Raw genomic sequence first — 19,085 nt, 5'->3', positions numbered from 1 at the left:
CCGATGAATACCGATCTTGATGGCGAGTCACAACACAAAATTAATTGTGAAAGAAATACACAATTTGACACAATTTTACCTAAAAAAAATTGTTTATGCGCTAAAAGGGTTTACAAATCGCCAGCCCACCGCTTTAATTCGTTGGGTTGTCAAAGTGCACAATGTTGGAATGAGAAAAACAATATGCAGCTGCATGCCATGAAAGCAAATGTTACGAATATTTTGTCCAGTCATTAAAATAATAAACCCCCGAGTTTTCTCATGAGAGACGATTGGTCCCTTGTTTCCTTCTGATTGTCTACGTGGCTTAACATACAGTTTGATTACTAACAACATAGAATTATTTTGAATGTAATAGGTATGTCTCATTGGATTTACTTGTTTAACAAGATTACTTCTGTGTGCGCCTTTAACAAAAATAGCATAAACGTTTCGACGTGTTCAGCAGCCCGTCACATGTACTACTCACTTGTTCACTTTTTCCTGCCAGCAAGCATCTCTTCATCTGGTCCCTGTTGGGATTCCACACCAACTACAGAAAATATCACAAAAATACAAACCCACGGGACACCATGCTGAATTACACGTAGCACAATCCGAAACTACATTGGAGAGCTATACAGCACAACTGTGAAAACCTATGCAGGATTACAAAAAAAGTGGGGATATGTGCATCATGGGACAAAAGGTTTTTTGTTAATATATTTGCTAAAGTAAATTGTGATTTTAATCACTTTACGTGTGGGGTACAGCTATTGGTGCCCAGTTCCGGTATGAATACCAAGCAGCACTGATGGTAGCTGTGGTCAGGAATCGAACTCAAGTCAACGGATTCATGCCTTTGTTAACGTTAACTAAATACATCAATGCCCCAGTGCCCACTTAACATATGGCACCAAGCATTTGCATGTGAAAGGATAGCATTGCACGTGTGCCCTACGGGAAAACCAGACGTCAAGTCGTCAAGTGGACCACACGCGAGTTGGTGCATCTCCCATCTGGGTTTGAATGAACCCCCTTCCTTCAGCTGTCATCGAGTTGACTCGTGACGTTCTCTACCCGGGCCACCCTCACAAACACAATTGCGTCAATGGACACATTTGCTGTGCTTTTACATGTATATTTATACGCGGCGTTAGGTTCTTGCGGTCCCCTCGCACCTTCCTCGGCTGGTGGTTGAGGTCGTCCAGATTGAGCAAGAAGACAGCGTTCTTGGCGCCGACCAGCAGCCGCCCGCGCTCTTCATCCAGGAGGAGCGTCTGGAAGTCGGCGCTCTCGTGGGAGCCCAGGAACAGCGCGGAGCTGTTGGACAGGAGCAGCTCTGCAGCGGCAAGATGCGCAGCGATCGTTAGGGGGACCAGCAAATGCCGAGGCGACCTGGTAGGCAGGAGGTCGGAGGTGCTGCGATGGCACACCGCTGTGATCCTGGCTCTGAATCCCTTTTGATTTAAACAGCCTTTTCAAGTGTTCAGAGTCGATGTTACACGTACGGTATGCACGCGTGATGAACTCCTTTCGCGCCGGGCGCAGCCAACCGTGCTCACTGGAGGCAAGGGATCGAATCGGCCCGGTCGGCAATGACCGCACACGCACAACCGAAATGCGTCTTCACTTGATTTGGTTAAATGATAGCTCCTGAGCATTAGATATTAGTTTGACTGTCATGTAATGAACATTACTCGCATATGCAGAGGTGGGGGGGGGGGCAGAGTCCAGCCCCTTATGTTTGGACTAGAGGTCATTTGAAGGTATCCCAGAGGTAGCTCCACGTGATATACGCTGTTCATTAACATGAAGAGTTGCACTGATTTGAGAGCAATCTGGACGGATGACGCTAACGGCACAATTTGGATACAATTTGGATACAATTTGGCGAAACATCTGAAAAGAAATACACTAAGTGATGAGCACACCACACACATACGTTCGCGACGACTCGCAAAGTCAGTGTGCCCACTTCCCAAAGCCCCCCCCCCCTTGTCCATGCCGTCATTCCGCTGGGCCTCTGAGCTTGGTGTTTTCAGCTGCTCGAATGCTGTTATTCTTTGCCATGTTGAGCAATGTATTCAGCTGGCAATCAACAAGGCCCCATTATAAGCAAGGCGCATGTAGATTGCTGCAAGGTGCGTCGGTATGAAACAGGGGTGGAGAACGTCCGGCCCGTGGGCCGTATGATGCCCGCAAAATCATTTGGTGTGGCCCTGCCAAGGCAACCGCAGGCGGGACTCGAAATTCAACAAATCTAGGTAGCAAACCTCGAAAAGCAGTTGCGAGTAGTAACATCATCAATACCAGCTAACATCATCAATACCAGCTAACATCATCAATACCAGCTAACATCATCAATACCAGCTAACATCATCAATACCAGCTAACATCATCAATACCGGCTAACATCATCACACGCCTCACCAAAGAGAAGCAGTTCCAGCCACCACATTAGGGGTGAGTTAATTAAATGTTTGACAAAATATAACATGCTAATTTTTTAAGTTGATCATTTTGTATGGCCCGCAAATGATGTTATAAATATCCAAATGGCCCTTGGCAGAAAAAATGTTCCCCCGCACCCTGGATAAAAGAACGGACCAATGCGGTTGAGCATAAACGCAGAGTTATCCCCCCCATGCGAGATGCGTATTCGTCTCGTACCACGCGGTGTCAACGTGGAAGCTTCTCTCTACGTGCAGCTCGCTTCTGCAGAATCTGAATGCGCAGCAAGCATTTGGCTCTCGCCTCGTTACGTTTTGGTTTGCTGATTGTTTACCCAACGGCCAAGATACTCGGCCGCTCAATGTCGAGGGCACTTCGAACCTGTCCCTTGCACGTACGTCACGAGTTAAACGAAAACATGTTGCGCCTCATTGTCAAACACAATTACTAGCGTCGCTTTCTTACGTTACCCGCAAGTGTTTTAATTTAATAATGTGCAATTTAAACCAAATGCCATACACTTGGCCTCTTCATTGAGGATTACATGCAAACATAATGAAGGTAAATTGTGGGTCACGATTGTGGTATTTCACACGGACAAGTAGTATCGCTTCATCCGCTGACGATCACCCACAGAATCTTTGCCTTGGGCACGCTATTAAGTTCACGTTCAAGGAAAGGCATTCTGCGAGTAAAAACTTGATTGAAAGCTTTCGTGACTGCAGGAATTACTCTTTGGTTCTTTCGGTAAAGTCACGTAGAAAGAAAATAAATTAAGTAATAGAATACGACGTTTCGATTGCAACACAAGCAACCGTCATCAGGTAGAACTAAATTTGAGAGAGAGACGAAACACAGACACGGAGACACACAGACAGACACACAAGCAGAGAGAGACAACACAGAGACACAGAGAGAGAGAGACACAACACAGACACACAGCGACCCAATGCCTCTGTGTCGAGTAATCTGCGAGTAATTAAAACTCCACGATGGCAAGATCACGGTCACAGAGAAAGGTTGACGCCGCTCGTAGTCATGTTAAATTGATAAGAAATTATCAGCCTCCGCCTATTCTCTCTCGTGGTCCGTCGTGTCTCTTTGAGATATGTCAGCTGTTCGCCTCGGCGAGATGGCGTCCTTCAGTGCCCATCACTCGCAACGATCGTCTGCTCTCAGCGAACTGAAAACGACTGCAATTCAAGCACCGTTTGTACAATCATTGCTTGGCTTGTCCTGAACTCATTCGGTCTTTTTTCTTAAATATTGTCTCCATACTCTTTGGTTTTTTTCGGTAAAGTCACGTAGGTATAAAATAAAATAAATCACGAAGTTTCGGGCGCAACACAAGCGTCCATCATCAGGTGTGAACGCGTTAAAGGTTTTTCCCTTTGTTGGCTGGATTTAATTGTGTGTATATGTTAATGTAATCTGTCTTGGCTATCTCGGTTATTGGATATCGCAGGTATTGGAATACTAAGTCTCGATTTCAGTTCACCTCTTGATAATCGCTGTCAGTGTCAGGAACAGCATTAAATGGAGATAAAATGCAAGCCTGTAACAACAAATAATGATTTTGGGACTATTGGCTGGTCCACCCTGATTTTTTCAATTAACTTTTTTTTTTCAATTAACTTTTTTATTTCAATTCAGTATAAACAAAAATTCTACAGCATTCCTGTTTCCCCATGGGATTGTGCTTAGTTGTGTTGTGTAAAACAATGTTAGTCTTCAATCGGTTCATGCCGAAATATTTGCACTTGTGGCATGCTCTAGGTTCTAGAACACCGCTGCCACTGTGTTTGGCCGGGCTGATTCTGGCTGCAAAATGACACGTGCATCATGACTTCTTCTCGCCGAGCTATATTGTAAAACAGCTAGATCCCGACATAATTAGCAATACAAACCTGCTGTTCTATTTCTTTTCTTATTTAATAAACTTATCAGACTGGAATTAACGTGAATAATCCAATTGCGGTTGGATTTGCCAAGTGTTAAACCTGCCAAATTAGGTATGGGTGTGTGGCCACATTAGCAAACGGTTTATTATTTCCATCCATCTACAACTTTGAAGTTGTTTTGACAATTCACTTTTTTGTGTGCTGAGGTTGGTCTTATTAATCAGATTAAACGAATTTTCATAAAACTAAATATTTACACCGTGCATGCTAAGACATGGAGACATTCAAATTAACTGCAGAGTGTCAAGCGTACAAGCAACACTACATTATGAATTGTCCCCATATTGAATAGACTCTTTGTTTAATATGGTAACACTATTAAGTATAATAACAATGGCAATTAATCATCTAGAAATGCTTCAACGAGTGACAATAATGTGCCAAGAGAGTCCTGCATTGGGGTGCTTAGCCAATATCATGAATAAGAGTGAATATGGGAAAGTAAATCAGAGTGCGCAGGAAAAAACAATTCCTGTGTAATGAAGAGGATCGCTCAACACTTAAATCTATCATGAGTGGTGTGTGTCTGCAGTGCACTTTTATCTGGAGCTGCATGTGGCATAGCTCTATTTTGTCATGCAGAACGACCCCCTACCTCCTCGCAGTGCCGGACAGGCAACTCTGTCGTGGACAGTGCTGTGGGGGGAGGGCCAATTCCGATTGGCTCCTCCCCTCATGGTGTCTGTGACCAGCACAGTGGCTAAACGGGGGCTCTGGACGGGTGCGAGAGGCTGGTAACCCCTCCACCTTCAAAAATGTAACACTAAACCACGACTGAAATATGTAACTAATAAGCTTGTGCCGGAGGCCCCGGGGGGAGAGGCGTCTATGACGTCTCCTGGCCAAACCCCAATTGGCGGAGCCAGGAGATTGAATCTCTACCCTCGGGGCTCCTCTAGAAACAACGGAAAGCCACTTCGTGTGGCCACGTGGAATGTTCGAGCGCTCACTGCGGAGGAGAGGCTGCCACTCATCTGTCGGGAGCTGGACCGGTACTGCCTGGATCTCTGTGGCATTCAGGAGGTCCGGTGGACCGGTTCTTGCTCCTGCCACCATGAGGGGTGAACAGTCCTCTACTCGGGGCAGCAGACTGCCAAACAACAGGGTGTGGCTTTTCTTTTGAACAAAAGAATGAAGGGGGCGTGGGAGCGTGGCGGTGAGATGTGGGAAGCTGTAAGCCCCAGGCTACTTTGGGCTCGCCTTCCCATCAACCGGAAGCGAGGAGTGGTGGTCGTGGTTATTTATGCCCCCACCGAAGAAGAACATCCATGGAGGGATGCAGGCAAAGCCAATGAGTCAGATGCCTTCTATGACCTCCTGTCACAGGTGCTGGCTAAAGTGGCCCCTCGAGATAGAGTCATCTTGTTGGGTGACTTCAATGCCCGAGTTGGTCATGATGCTGGCACCTGGTCTGAAGTGATTGGAGGGCATGGGCTAGATCAGCTCAATAACAACGGTAGGAGGCTGCTAGATTTCTGTGCAGCCCATGGGCTTGTAATTACCAACACGCTGTTCCGGCATCGGCGCATCCACACAACATCATGGATGCATGCCGGGTCCAAGCAAGAACATCTGCTGGACTACATAGTGACGGACCAGCGGATGCGAGCCCATGTCCTTGACACCAGGACCTACCGTGGAGCTGATCTGCCCTCTGACCATCGACTAGTTATCTGTAAGATGCGCTTGCCATTCTTCCACTCCGGTGGTGGGTGTACACCCAGGACCCCATTCCAACCTAAAGTGGCCTGGTCTCAGTTATCTGATGAAAGTTGCAAGCGAGAATTTCATCATTGCTTGCGGCTGGAGTTGGCATCGTCCCCCATTCCTCCTGATGTCGAGGGTAAATAGGCGAGGTTTAGGACTGTGACTCATGCAGCTGCAATGGCTGCTTTGGGTACGCGGTCCAGACCCCCCCAGAGACCCTGGCTGACAGAGGAGGTGTTCAGGATGGTTGAGAAAAAGCGGCAGGTCCACTGTCATCGGCTACAGAATCCCACGTTAGAGAATGAGGAGGCTTACCGCAGCCTTTGCTCGGAGGTTCAGAGAGCCGTGAGGCGCTGCAAGGATGGGTGGTGGTCGCGGGTTGCTGAGGAGATGAAGTCTGCCTCAGTGGCCCGCGATCACAAATCTCTATTTAACTCCATCAAAAAAGTAACCTGCAGCGCCACACCTATTACCATCATTAGGGGGAAAAACGGTGAGCCAATCTCCGACCCCCAGGAACAGGTTTGCAGATTTGCTGAGCATTTCTGTGAGGTCCTGGGGGAGGGGAAATCCCTCAGCCAGGAAAACATTGTGGCACAAAGTGGGGATGACCCTGCTGAGGCTGCAGTGCCTCAAATATTTGAAGAAGTCACCCCCTGTGAGTGGCTGGCTGAGGTGCCATCTGTTGAGGAAGTACTGAAGGTGATCCGGAGTCTGAGACCAGGAAAGGCACCGGGTAGAGATGATCTCCCAAGCGAAATGCTGAGGGTGGTGTTTCTGCACAGACTGCCCTATATGACATCATAACAACAGTCTGGACCACTGGACGGGTTCCGCAGGATTGAAAGGATGCCCTGGTGGCCCCCCTCTTTAAGAAGGGGGACCGCACAGACTGTAACAACTACAGGGGCATCTCACTCCTCAGTGTGCCGGGAACGGTCCTGGCAAGGATTATTCAACATCGCCTTGCCAGGCACGCTGAGGAGAGGCTTGCGGAGCCCCAATGCGGTTTCAGGAAAGGGCGGTCCTGCACAGATGCCATATTTTCTGTCCGTCTGCTACAGCAGAGGTGTAGGGAATTCCAACAAGACCTACAGCTCTGCTTTATTTACCTGGTCAAGGCCTATGATACCATCAGTAGGCTTGGGCTCTGGGTTGTTCTTTGTGCTTTTGGAGTCCCTGACCCTCTGCTCACGATCATTAAAGACCTTCATGATGGTGAGCGGGCCTGGATAAAACTACATGGCCGGGAGACAGAGCCATTCCCTGTACACCTTGGGGAGCGACAGGGATGTCCTTTGGCTCCCACATTATTTAACAACTATTTTTACCACGTAGTTCGTGAAGCCTTCAATAGCTGTACCGGGGGAATCTCCATTTGGTACAGATATAATGGTAGGCTGATCGATGCCCGGGTGCGGTCAAGGGATGGCTCACTATTGCTCAACCACGTTATGTATGCCGATGATTTGGTAATAGCTGTTCATTCAGAGGAGGAGTTGGAGATGCTGCTGCTGAAACTGGAGCGTGCCACTAAGGGATGGGGCCTTACCATCAGCCCCACCAAAACTAAGCACCTGCCTGGGTATTTTGTATCATCGGACATTCCACCCCCACAACTCCCAATCGGTGATGGGGCAGTTGTGGAGAGAGTGGAGAGTTTCCCATACCTGGGCAGTGTGCTTATGACCGGCTCCAGTTTAACAGCAGAGATCTCACTCCGAATCAGTCGAGAGGCAATATCTTTTCATCGGTTGTATAACGCTGTGTGGAAGCTACCTGGTCTGTTGCTCCGCACTAAGCTTCAGGTCTTCTCGGCCACGGTCATTCCCTCCCTTCTATACGCTTGCGAAACGTGGACCCCCCTAATAGAACATCTTCACCGATTCGAAACATTTAGGCTAGCCTGCCTATGATCCATCCTGGGTTGAACCAGGCTGGATTGTGTGAGGAGCTCAAAAATCTTTGAAAGATCTGGGCACGGTCCCATCGGTGAGCTCCTCCAGGAGGCAAGGCTGCATTGGCTGGGTCATGTAGCCCACATGCCCAGCCACCACATGCCGAAACAGCTTTTGTTCGGCCGGATCGAGGGGGCTAAATGGGCGCGGCACCGGCTAGAGAAGAGATGGAGTGATGTGGTACAAGAGGACGTGAAGCTGAGTGGACTTGCCGATGACTGGTACCAGCGGTGTCAAGATCGGGCTCTGTGGAGGAGGCTCGTGAAGGACGCTGCTACTGGGCAGTTGGAGGCAGTCGCCATCCAACAACAACGGAGGGCGGAGAAACGACGCTCACAACAATGAGCGGAGCGCCGGGTGGCTAAAGCACAGCAGGTTGGCACAGTAGGAGGCACAGGTGGTGCATCGGCCAGTCATCTCAGTCATCTTAGTCAGTCGACCCGTGGCACTTGGGTCTGCCCCGTGACCTCCTGCCAGCGGGCGTTCGACTCTTCACGTGGCCTCAAGATGCACATGGCCTGGCACAAGCGTCATGGTGACGTCACCGCCACTTAGTGGCGAATGGCGGTTGTTGTTGTTGTTGTTTTGTCATGCTAAGTTAAAGCAGAAATGTATTCTCTAACTTATGTTCACTGTAATATACTGTGTGTGTATATATAGCTTCTCATAATCAGAGTAATATATCTGTGCATTCAAAATGCTAGTGTGTGTTCGGGGAGCGGGAAGTGTTTGAAAATTGATGTGTCAATCTTGCAAGGAATTATTTCTTGCATAAACTTCATCCTGTCAGCGGATTAGACTGCCTATGTGGAATGAGAAGGTAAATGCATTACATAAATCATTCTCCAGCACTTGAGGTAAAGTATTTGGCTCTGTTAAGCTTTGAAATAATTTACATCAACGGAGCTCATACAAAAACGCATGCAAATCTATATTAAACTATATACTTCAAAAACTTAATCCAATACATCTTTTATCTTTAAATAATTTCTGCTGCAAATTGTATTTTGTAAAAGCAAATATAATGTCTGCTATGCAGAAGTATTCAATCTTTTTTATTTTAAAGCACTGATTACTTAACCACATTTTTTTCATAAGAACAATCATGTGTGGTGTTGTGGTAATTTCCAAATGGTGAATGAAGGATTATACCTGTCATTCTGTCAAACTAATTTTCAATAATAATGGGAAATATATTCATACTTTCCCTCCAACAATAACGTTGTGAGGAACATATAGCAACACGTAATTAAAAAAGATTGAGTTGTTACATGTTTTTTTAAACTCATTAATATAAGTTGTTGCAAAGGAAAACAAAATCTTATGGGGATAAAACAAACAAGAGTTTAACCTTGCTGCTTAAACAGTGTAATGTTATCCTAATAAAAAAATTCTAAGGAAGCAAAATTTCACCTCAATTTATGCGCGCCCCTGTTAAAACAGTACGGCTTCGAGCCCACGCCCGATGTGCCCTGCACGTTAGATTCCTGTCCACCTTTGTCTCTCTTCAAGCTGGTCACATCCCACGTTAGCTATGCAGTAACTGCCCCAGCAAAATGGAAAAAAATGTCCAGCAACAGACACATTTTGAGCTTGTGCCATGGACAGAGATCAAAGCGGGGGGGATAGTTTTCAGAAATGTTTGAGGGCACAGGTGGGGTTTTTGTTGTTGTTGTTGTTGCTGTTACAAGCAGAAACACATTTTTCTTTTAACGTCGCTCAACGGTGTAGCTGAATTTGATGAACAAAAAAATAAGAATTGGTAATCGTAGAGCCGATGTAAACAATTTCTCAACCAGGTTTTCGAACGGCGCGAAGCGGTATTGGGCTTTTGAGCACCATCTTCGTCGGCGTACCTCGGTAGGAGAGCTTCAGGCGGGGTAGAGTCTGTCGCCAGGTGCGACCGGGAGCAGGGAATTGCAAATAGACGAGCAGGGTGACGAGGACGACGGTGGTGGTGGTGGTGGTGGGTGCCCTTCCAAAGGACCGTGCTCCGACGGGGAGGTACCCTCTGCCTGTGCGTCTCATGGCTCCGCTTGCTCACCGCCCGCACACCAAGCTGACCCAGAGTGTCGGTGAATATGCAAAAGAACAGCAGGATAAATACTTTAGTAGTGTGTACAGAGGACATACATCGTTGTATCGGCACGAATATACATTGAATGAATGGATGTGCGTGCGTTAGACTTTGTTTGTGTGTAATATACAAGGCATATAGGAATTAAAAAAAAACTGTTTTCAAATGAGCATTGAGGCAGTGCTCAGCGTCTGTTTACAGCCCTGAGCCAGTGGTAAAAATTCACATTCCTCTGACGGGGACGAGTCTGTCCATAGGATAACTGCTGGTAACTTCCCCTCAAAGTAGTACTCGTATAAGGAATGTTTATAATGACTTAATGTAAAAGACTGCAAACCTCTTTTAATTTTCTTTTTAACAGCCCAGAGCCAGGGGTGGATGTGTCCACTTATTTTGTGGTGGTGGTGAGTCCATCCACATTTACTTTAATTGACACTGGGGGGTTGAAGGGATGCTTTGTAAACAGAATGTAAGGGCATTTTGAGCATATCTGTTTCACACACTACATGTATTTGATTTTGGAAAATTTCAGTTAATGTGTGGTCCTATTAGTATGTGGGTACAAAGTGCCGTTAGCTATGCATAGAAATGTGTATGTTCACATCAGTACATAGGTTGAATATGGTCCGCAGCCAAGAATAAGAACTGTCACTTTGAAATGCCAATTATGTTGATCTAGTAAATACCCCTTTTCAGGCCAAGCAATTGTTCAAAAGTTGGTATTTTTTATCCATGTTTTGTTTACGTTTACGTTAATTAAGTTCACTTCAATGCATTTTTAGAAAACATGCCAAAGGCTGTTTCAACAGAGAAATACTTTGAGGTTTTTTTTCTGTTTATTTTTTAAACATGCATGTGTGTGAACAATAAATCATCTGAGCCCACCGTTAACGCTTTGTAAACCCTTGGCTTTCAGATGTATAATCCGTGGTTGTGTTTTTATTGCACTTCAGTAGTTATATAAAAAGCTCCATGCTGTCATTTTTTTCTTACAATTAAACCGACAATTTATGTTGAAGATCACATACATATATATTTGTTATTGCAAGATACTTTTCAGAAAAATTAGGAAGCGAACAACAATTTTCATTCTGGCATGGATGTTCACTCCTTGCACCAGAAGATAATTTAATGATCTCCGGAAGAAATTTAAAGATCTTACATAATTTCTGTACATCCCAATTTATAAACAAAATGTGGCATGTTGTCGTTGAGCATACCAGCCCATCACAATAAATACATATCTATAGGAACAGGCTCTCCTTGCAGCACAATTACATTGACCTTGGAGCTAAGTGGAAACAGATCCCGGCACGCTGGGATGAAAGCTCATGAAACCTTACAATACAAAGAGGGACAATTTTTTTGGTTTTATATTCGTGGACCAAAGCTGGACTAACATCATTGTTTTCGAGCGAGCAGCTGCACTATAGCTGGGCTGTACAAACCCCCCCCCCCCCCCCCCCCGTTATTAATCCTGGCCAGACTCCCAAGCTGCCCAGCGAGCGGCAGTTGTTGTGGCCCTGGGCGTTTTCGTGCCGGTGGTTTTTTGCAAGCTTCGCCAAAAGGCAAACATTCAGTGGCTGAGCGGGCGGGCCCCACTCTCAACTGAAACATCAACCCACTGCTCTTCATCCCTCTCTCCATCTCTCTCTCTCTCCTTTCTCTGGACCGCCCTGGCTCAGCATCGTTGAGCGCTGCTCAGGATAAGTAGGGATACATGACAGTGCCAACTGCTGTTTTACATATATATGCGGTATCGTGCGAGTCATTTTTAGTTTTCAGGCCTTTGTGAATCCACTGGTGGAAGGTCTCCCCCACATCGTATCGGTCAGAGTGGTTGTATGACCATACTTCACCACGCTGGTCAGTGTAGGTTGAAAAGGGGGCAGTGGAGTTCGGACTGTTGCTGAGATCACTCGCCACTGATGTTGGCTGTGGCCGGGAATCAAGGTGAGGCTGCTAGGTTCATATTACAGTGTACAAACCACTGTGCCACTGCTCCACCCAGGTATAATTTTATGATGTCTTTTTTCTATTATATACATGAAATAAACTATGTATATTGCCATCACTAAATGTGTTTTATTACACCTTTGTAAAATTAGTAGAGAGGATGAGTCAACGGTTGATATGCTACGATTTCAATACTCTGAAAGGGTATTTCGCATGAAACGTGACTGAGGATAACAATATTTTGCATGTAATGGATTACAAAATAGCAAAAAGTATGGGTGACCATGAAAGTGAAGCTTGCAACAAAAAGTTTGATTCCTAAAATCTGTAGCAGTGTACCTTATGCAAGGTAAGCCTTTCGATAAAGTATCTGAAAAAGGCGGTATATTGAAGGGTATACACATCGCAAGCCCAGTACGTGTATTCATTGTGAAAAACAAAAGCAAAGAACATAATTTTAATTGTTCTATATCGACTGATAACTTAGACAAAAATATACTGTTTGGATAAAGTTCAATAGCGGATTCCATTGCCCAGGTGTCATGGAAATATGAATCCACAGTTTCCCAATGGTAAACTTCAACCCAATGGTAAACACAGACTCTCAGACTGGCAGTGTTAACTTTTGACTATACTTTTCTCTCCTCAACATCCCTCTGCCACTTAATGTTATGCACCCCCTTAATAATGAAAACATAAAAAAATATACTCTTATTTATTTTTATGGGCTTCTGAACATCAATTGTTCCATACACATGAGGTAAATATGATTAAAACAAAACTCATGACCAACAAGTTGTCTAAAAAATGCAGACAATTGTTTGAGGAACAAAACTGGAAAATGTATCCAGGAATACTTTGAGAAATGTTTTAAGAGGGACTGGAATCCAGGTGGAAAAAAGAGGCAAAGCAAAAGCAGGTTGAAGTGCTTTTGTAAAACTGAACTTGATGAATTTTTTTTTACATCCCATTATGCCTGTGAAGATTTTTGTTTTGTTTATAACATTGTATATTGTCTGCTATGATGTGGATTAGAAACATGGATAAAGATGAAGATTTTTGAAAAAATGAAGCTGAAAACGATGCAAATAACCCTGGGAAGATGCGTGATTGGAATCAAACGCATGGATTGGAGGACATCTGTACTCGTCGCAATACTCTGAATGGCTATATGGAGATTCTTTGTCGGTGTACGCATGTGTGTGTGTTTGTGAGCAAATCTGTAGCAGACAAATGGCCTTTTGGGGGACTTAAACCATTAACCTTAATTAACTTTTTTTCTAGTCATTACCAAGTTGAGTTTTAAATGAGAACATGATTAAAATGCTCTTAGTTCATCACTCTAATCCAAAAATGGTACATTTCATTTTTATTTTATGAAACACCCTTTTGTGGTTTTGTAGATTTTAAAATATGCCCCATTCAGGCTCCCCTCTTGTGGTGTTCCCAGCTTAAAAAGTAATGCTCATGGCACATCTTGCTCATTGGTCATTCTCACTCTCCAGACCACCCATGTGCTCTCTGATAGAGGTCATTGTCATTGTTGCAAACTGCTTTTTTTTACATTTAAAGCGGTGAAGGGACGACGTGACCTTCAGACCCAGACTAGCGAGTCTCAAGCCTGTTCCTGAGCCAAACCGATAAAAAGTGCCCCCATATGGGGAATATCGGTATGTAAGTGCAAGCAAGTTGACGTATAAAATACAGCTGAGCCCGGCTGAAAATGCGGTGAACCTTACCGCTGAGGTTAGCATAAACGTCCCATAGATGTTGCACAAATTCAGTGAAAATGGGTCCCATATTATAACCATTTCCGATAACCCCCCTGTGATACAAAAAAAAAACTAAAATGTGGAAATGGGTTGAGAAAAGTGACATTCAAATGGCTGGTGTGTATGGCACTTCGTATCGTATGTTTGTAGCTAAATTATATCGTGATTTCCCTTTATGTGATCTAACTGCACAGTGAAAAAACTTGCCTGGAGTCATCCTGGTTTAAATCCTCCTCGATGCAAAGCAAACATTGGGTACCATGGCACGCAGTCATGTGGGTTTGCCTGCACATAATGTCAGCTTTGTTAGTCATCTTTTCAAAATAAATTTCTCAAGAATTATACCGTGCTTTCCCCTTCTTGGAATATATGTATATATTTCTGTATTTTATTTTGAAAGTATTTATTTACTGAAATCTGATACTGGGGTATTTGGGTATTTAGTATAGGACCAGTTCCAACTTATACATGGTGGAGTGTTTTTCTGGCATTCATGTTTGTTTGTGTGTGTGTGTAACATCCACTTTATAATACAGTGAGTATTATATTTTTTATATACTGACACTGAACTATTTTTTATGTATATATTCAATGATATTGATTTTACGATATAAACACATTCCATTTTCTCCTTAAATTTTTTGGAGAAATGTAATGGACTTGTTTGAATTATCTTCTTTTTCCCCCAATCCAAAAGGCCCACTTTCATATCCTGGCTTCGTAACTTAGGATCAATCCTCTGTACGTTGCCTAACCCTGACAGAGGGGATTATGTAAATATAACTTTAAAAGTGGTGACGATTGATGCTGTTACTGGCGCGATAGGGTGGCACCAAAAAAACTCTATTCCGAATTCAATAGTTGCACAATATTATTATTATGATGCAAGTTATTCGCAAAACTGAGTCTCATTATTTTTTTATTCGGATCCTGGAAAGTTTTCGCAGCAGGGGCAGGTGGTGAGGATGATTCCTATGTATCAATTAATCCGCGAGTAATACAAAAAAAATGCGATAAACTTCTGGACCATGACGCTGACACACAATGGCCTCCTCTTGCGAATGACGGCACCTGATCTTTAACACCGCAGTAATGATCAGGGCGGCCGTTGGATTTGAACAGTGATCCTCTAGCAACGAGCAGTTAACGTGCTACCGCTGAGCCACGCGCGGCCCAAGTAACCATGTGCTTGAGGTGACAAAAAAACAATTACATGCGTACGATTCTGACCGCCCAGCAATAATTCGTCTTCTCGTTCCGAGCCACAAAACCAAGTGTGTACCCTCAGCAGCGCTGACCACAATTTCTCTTTTTAACGACTTAGCACTATGGTGTCCGTCATTTTTAGCCCGAGATTGAGGCTTTTCAACAAGTAGATTTTTTTTCACGCAGTGTTGGCACACGGCACTGATGCCTGACGCTGGGGTGGTTGAAGAATTCCAGATGTGGAATTTGTGGGATTGGCATGATTTGCCATCGCCATGGTTGATGCGGGTGCACCGAATGCCTCACATTCCCGGCTCATCTGTCAACCGCTGCCATTTGTTCGTAATTCAAACGGTGCCAGCATGTGCCTCAATCAAGAGAGGATGCTGTCACAATAACACATGGTTTGAATTGTTGTAAAATTCTATGTTAAGTTACAATGGGCATACACTGTCTTATCTGAATGAGGTTTAATTTGCATAACGGTCCATATAATTGAAGCGCGAATCAAAAAAAGCATGTAAAAGGGGATATATAGAGTAAGTTGTAAAATGAAATTTAGCTCCCCAGTCAACTTTCAGTAATCTTTTCAAAGCATTTGTAAAACAAATCAGTGGACTTTCAAACTCCATAATTGCTGAGGATAATAATACCGCAAAATAGATAATGATGGTACATTAATATTGATACATCGGAATCATTAAAAGTTATAATTAGGTTACTTCCGCTGAAGCGTTTTCTAAACATTACAATTCCAGAGAGAGAAAAATACTTAAATATTAACCAGCAAGCTGAATAATTGAAACAAATCAACGCTTAAAAATGTGAAGGGGTCTGCTGAAAATGTAGGGCTGTATATTTGTTCAAGCTTTAGGCAGTAGAGCTGTGGTTATTGGTCAAATTAAAACCATTAACATGATCTCATTGACACTGAGCAGCGTGCTAGTTATATCAAGCATGTGGAGGTCACCAGTTACCTCAATATTCATTCTTGCACTTTGCTGCATGATTTTGATTTCTTGAATGGTTGTAATAAAACCCTTTAACTGAGGAAACAGACTGAGTTGTGGAAGTGTGAATTCTTAAGGGTGTTATTATATGGGGCGTAAAGCCAAGTTTGGGAACTAAAGTGGCCACTATGAACATGCTCAGATGCTCAGTCATCCTTTATGCATTCACTGAGACTAAATAAACGCTCAAAGCCTCCAAGACACATTGCTGTAATGTGATGATACATTATAATATAGAGAATTCAGCAGTTCATTAGAGGTTTGCCCTTTCAAAATATATGTGCATGTGTTGTATGTTTAAGCTGTGGAAAAGTTTATTCTGATACTGGAACACCTGTCTTCTTACATAGGTGTTGTCTTTAATTTATCTTTAATGGACAGGGTGACTGGCTTGTCAACCCCTACTGCGTCATGCAGATTGACATACAGTCCTACTTACATTTGAAGGCTACTTTAGCACAACTGGGTTTGTGGTTGACACATTTTAGTCCATGCACATGCTGATGGACCAATCACCTGAAACGCACCGTGCCTCGTCCGATTTTGGAAGAGGGGAGTGCAGAATTTATTTACTTTTATTGACTTATTTATCTAGGAAAGCCACATCTAATCCAATTACTATTTTTTCAGGAAGGTTCTGCATTGGGTTTTAATTTTAAGATGTTTTCAGCTAATTAATGTGTTTACACAACAAGTGGGAGGACACTGGAACACTCGGAGAAAACCCACACATGCGAGAGGGGGCAACACTTTATTCCCGTGCAGATGGAAACGGATGGCGATTAGTCCATTTGTCGGTCTGCCTTCTGCTGGCGAGCCAGGGTATGGCACCTCGATGCCCATGGTAAGGGAGTTTCACAACATCTGTGCTATCCACAAACCCTTGCTGCCTTCACAATGCTGGATTACAGGCCATGTGTATAGCTGCCGCTGCCCGGTTAAAACATTAAACAATTGATGTACTGGATTTATGTGTTCCCATATCTGTGCTTTCAACATTCATCAATGTGCACTGACCAGCATGGTGAAGTATGGTCAAATAACCCCCATAGCACTGATGGTGTGGCGAGGCCTTCATCCAGCAGTAGATTGATAGGTCCATGTGAACACATTCGAATTATGGACACGTTTTATATTTCCTACACGGCTGATTCACTGAATGTGAATTTAATCTAGAACTTAAGTTGAGCATAATTGTCACGGTGTGTTGTATGTCGCAAACTTTCCTTGTGGAAGAAACTAACTTTTAACTTGTATATGGTGGTAAGCATCTGATCAACCAAACCAAATACCGTTCAGTTACAACGTTGTGGATAGATTTTCGCAATGTGGCAAATAACAAACGACGTTGAGTTTCGACATATATATATGGCAATTGTGGAATGTTATGATGATCAACTTTAAGTTTTTAAATTTGTATACGTATTATCCAACGTGATACTTCAAGAAGTTTAGTGCAAATACTAATACTCTGCAGTAGCCCTAAAAACGAATTAAAAGCAATAAAACATTAAACGTTCACACATTCGATGAGATTGTATATATATCGATCTGCTTTCAGTCACCAAAAAATATTATTTGCAGTACATCAAAAAGCAATACCGGAGAACTTACTTGACTTGAGAATTGTCACTGCAAGTGCCAGATGAGTCTTCGGTCTCTTCGGGTTTATTTAATCCGTTCGATTCCAACTTCTTACAGAATTTGCCTTCCAAAAATGTTCACGCGCACATGCTTGATTTAGTATTTTTTTTTTTGTCCGTACGTGGTTCACACACGTGCGTGTAGAGTAAAGCGGTGCTGGTGCTCCAGATGCCCGAACGCAGCAAGTTTGTACTTGGGAATTGAGAGGGCGTGTGGAGTGGGTCTGATTACCAGACCCCAGCAGTTGGTTTTGGACGTGAGTGAGAGAGAGAGAGAGGCGCGGGAGGGGGGTGCAGGACGACTAGAGGAAGAGGCAAGGGAGGTGAAGCCATGGGGTTGCGGTCCCTGGGTGGGGTGGGGCGACGCACAGAGAGGTTGGCCTCCCTGGGATTTGGTGGTGTGGCGCTTCTTTGCGGTTTGTTTTGCATTCTGTAACAGCAACGCCGCCGCAGCCAGAGGGCTTGGATGCTCAAACTAAACTCGTGTGGCGTTGTAACGCACGCGGACAAGTTGGCAAAAAGGCGTGCTCGTTGCTGAGAACCCAGACTTGTCCGCAAAGTGTGGTTGCAACAGCTGGGAGCGGCCAATGTAAATATATATATATGTTATAATATATAATAAATACAACCTCGGCGCTCGTAAACATTCAGAGAAGCAACAAGTGGGAACGTCTATTCAGAAATAATATAATAATGCTGTAAATGGATACATATATTAAAATACAAATCCCATGGATATTTTATTTGTAATGTTGTTATTTATACTGGACAACACAACAAGCTGCATCTTCTCCACTAATTAAACGTGTTCACTGTAAGGTACTGGTTACGGTTGTTCAAATGAATCTTGTTTTTTTTTTCCTGCAATCAAATCACCCGAAATGTACCCCGATTATATTCGACGTGGCATGGAGGCTGAGCAGGCTTAGGGCCTCGTTAGTACCACACTTGGATCGGTCACCACCGGGGCTGACCAGGGTGATATGGCTTCCAAAATAGTTTTTTTTGGGTTAGATCGTGTAAATATATAAGTGTGTTGTTAAAACCCGCCAGCACCCGACACAGCCAACTAGTAAGGGTTGTCACGTAAACAGAACGTGGCCAATTCGTGACTAGTACAGCACACCGGTGTGTTGGAGAGCCAAGCCACAACATTTACAATCTGAGTACGACGTTTCGCCTAGAATTACAACTAGCTTCATCAGGACGACAGCCAGATTTGTGGAGAAGTCTGTTTTGTTCCTTATATAGAGGCGTAGATGTGGTGACCACGCTTCTGCGCTATTGCACAAACCGGGCCGGGGGGGATTACTGAGTCAACGTACATGATGCATGCGCATTATGCGAGCCCTTTCATCTTGT

General features: G+C 44.1%; 1 protein-coding gene across 1 annotated transcript in view; it reads right to left on the bottom strand.

The window, feature by feature from the left end:
* Nucleotides 1–18,342, bottom strand: part of LOC116942373 (semaphorin-3D-like) — a 44,678-nt gene extending 26,336 nt beyond the window's left edge. Inside the window, exons 1-4 of the mRNA XM_032954186.2 lie at nt 17,695–18,342; nt 9,916–10,118; nt 1,161–1,321; nt 470–532 (exon numbers count right to left, since the gene is read on the bottom strand). Of these exons, the coding sequence (XP_032810077.2) occupies nt 470–532; nt 1,161–1,321; nt 9,916–10,087 (396 nt within the window). The 5' untranslated portion in view covers nt 10,088–10,118; nt 17,695–18,342. The remainder of the gene's footprint in view (nt 1–469; nt 533–1,160; nt 1,322–9,915; nt 10,119–17,694) is intronic.
* Nucleotides 18,343–19,085: the final 743 nt, after the last annotated feature.

The sequence above is a fragment of the Petromyzon marinus genome, chromosome 14 (genome assembly GCF_048934315.1).
Source record: "Petromyzon marinus isolate PM22_M1 ecotype Great Lakes invasive population chromosome 14, UKy_Petmar_22M1.pri1.0, whole genome shotgun sequence".
Lineage (NCBI taxonomy): Eukaryota > Metazoa > Chordata > Hyperoartia > Petromyzontiformes > Petromyzontidae > Petromyzon > Petromyzon marinus.
Note: the sequence above shows the minus strand (reverse complement) of the source record. Positions and strands in the feature narration are given on the sequence as shown.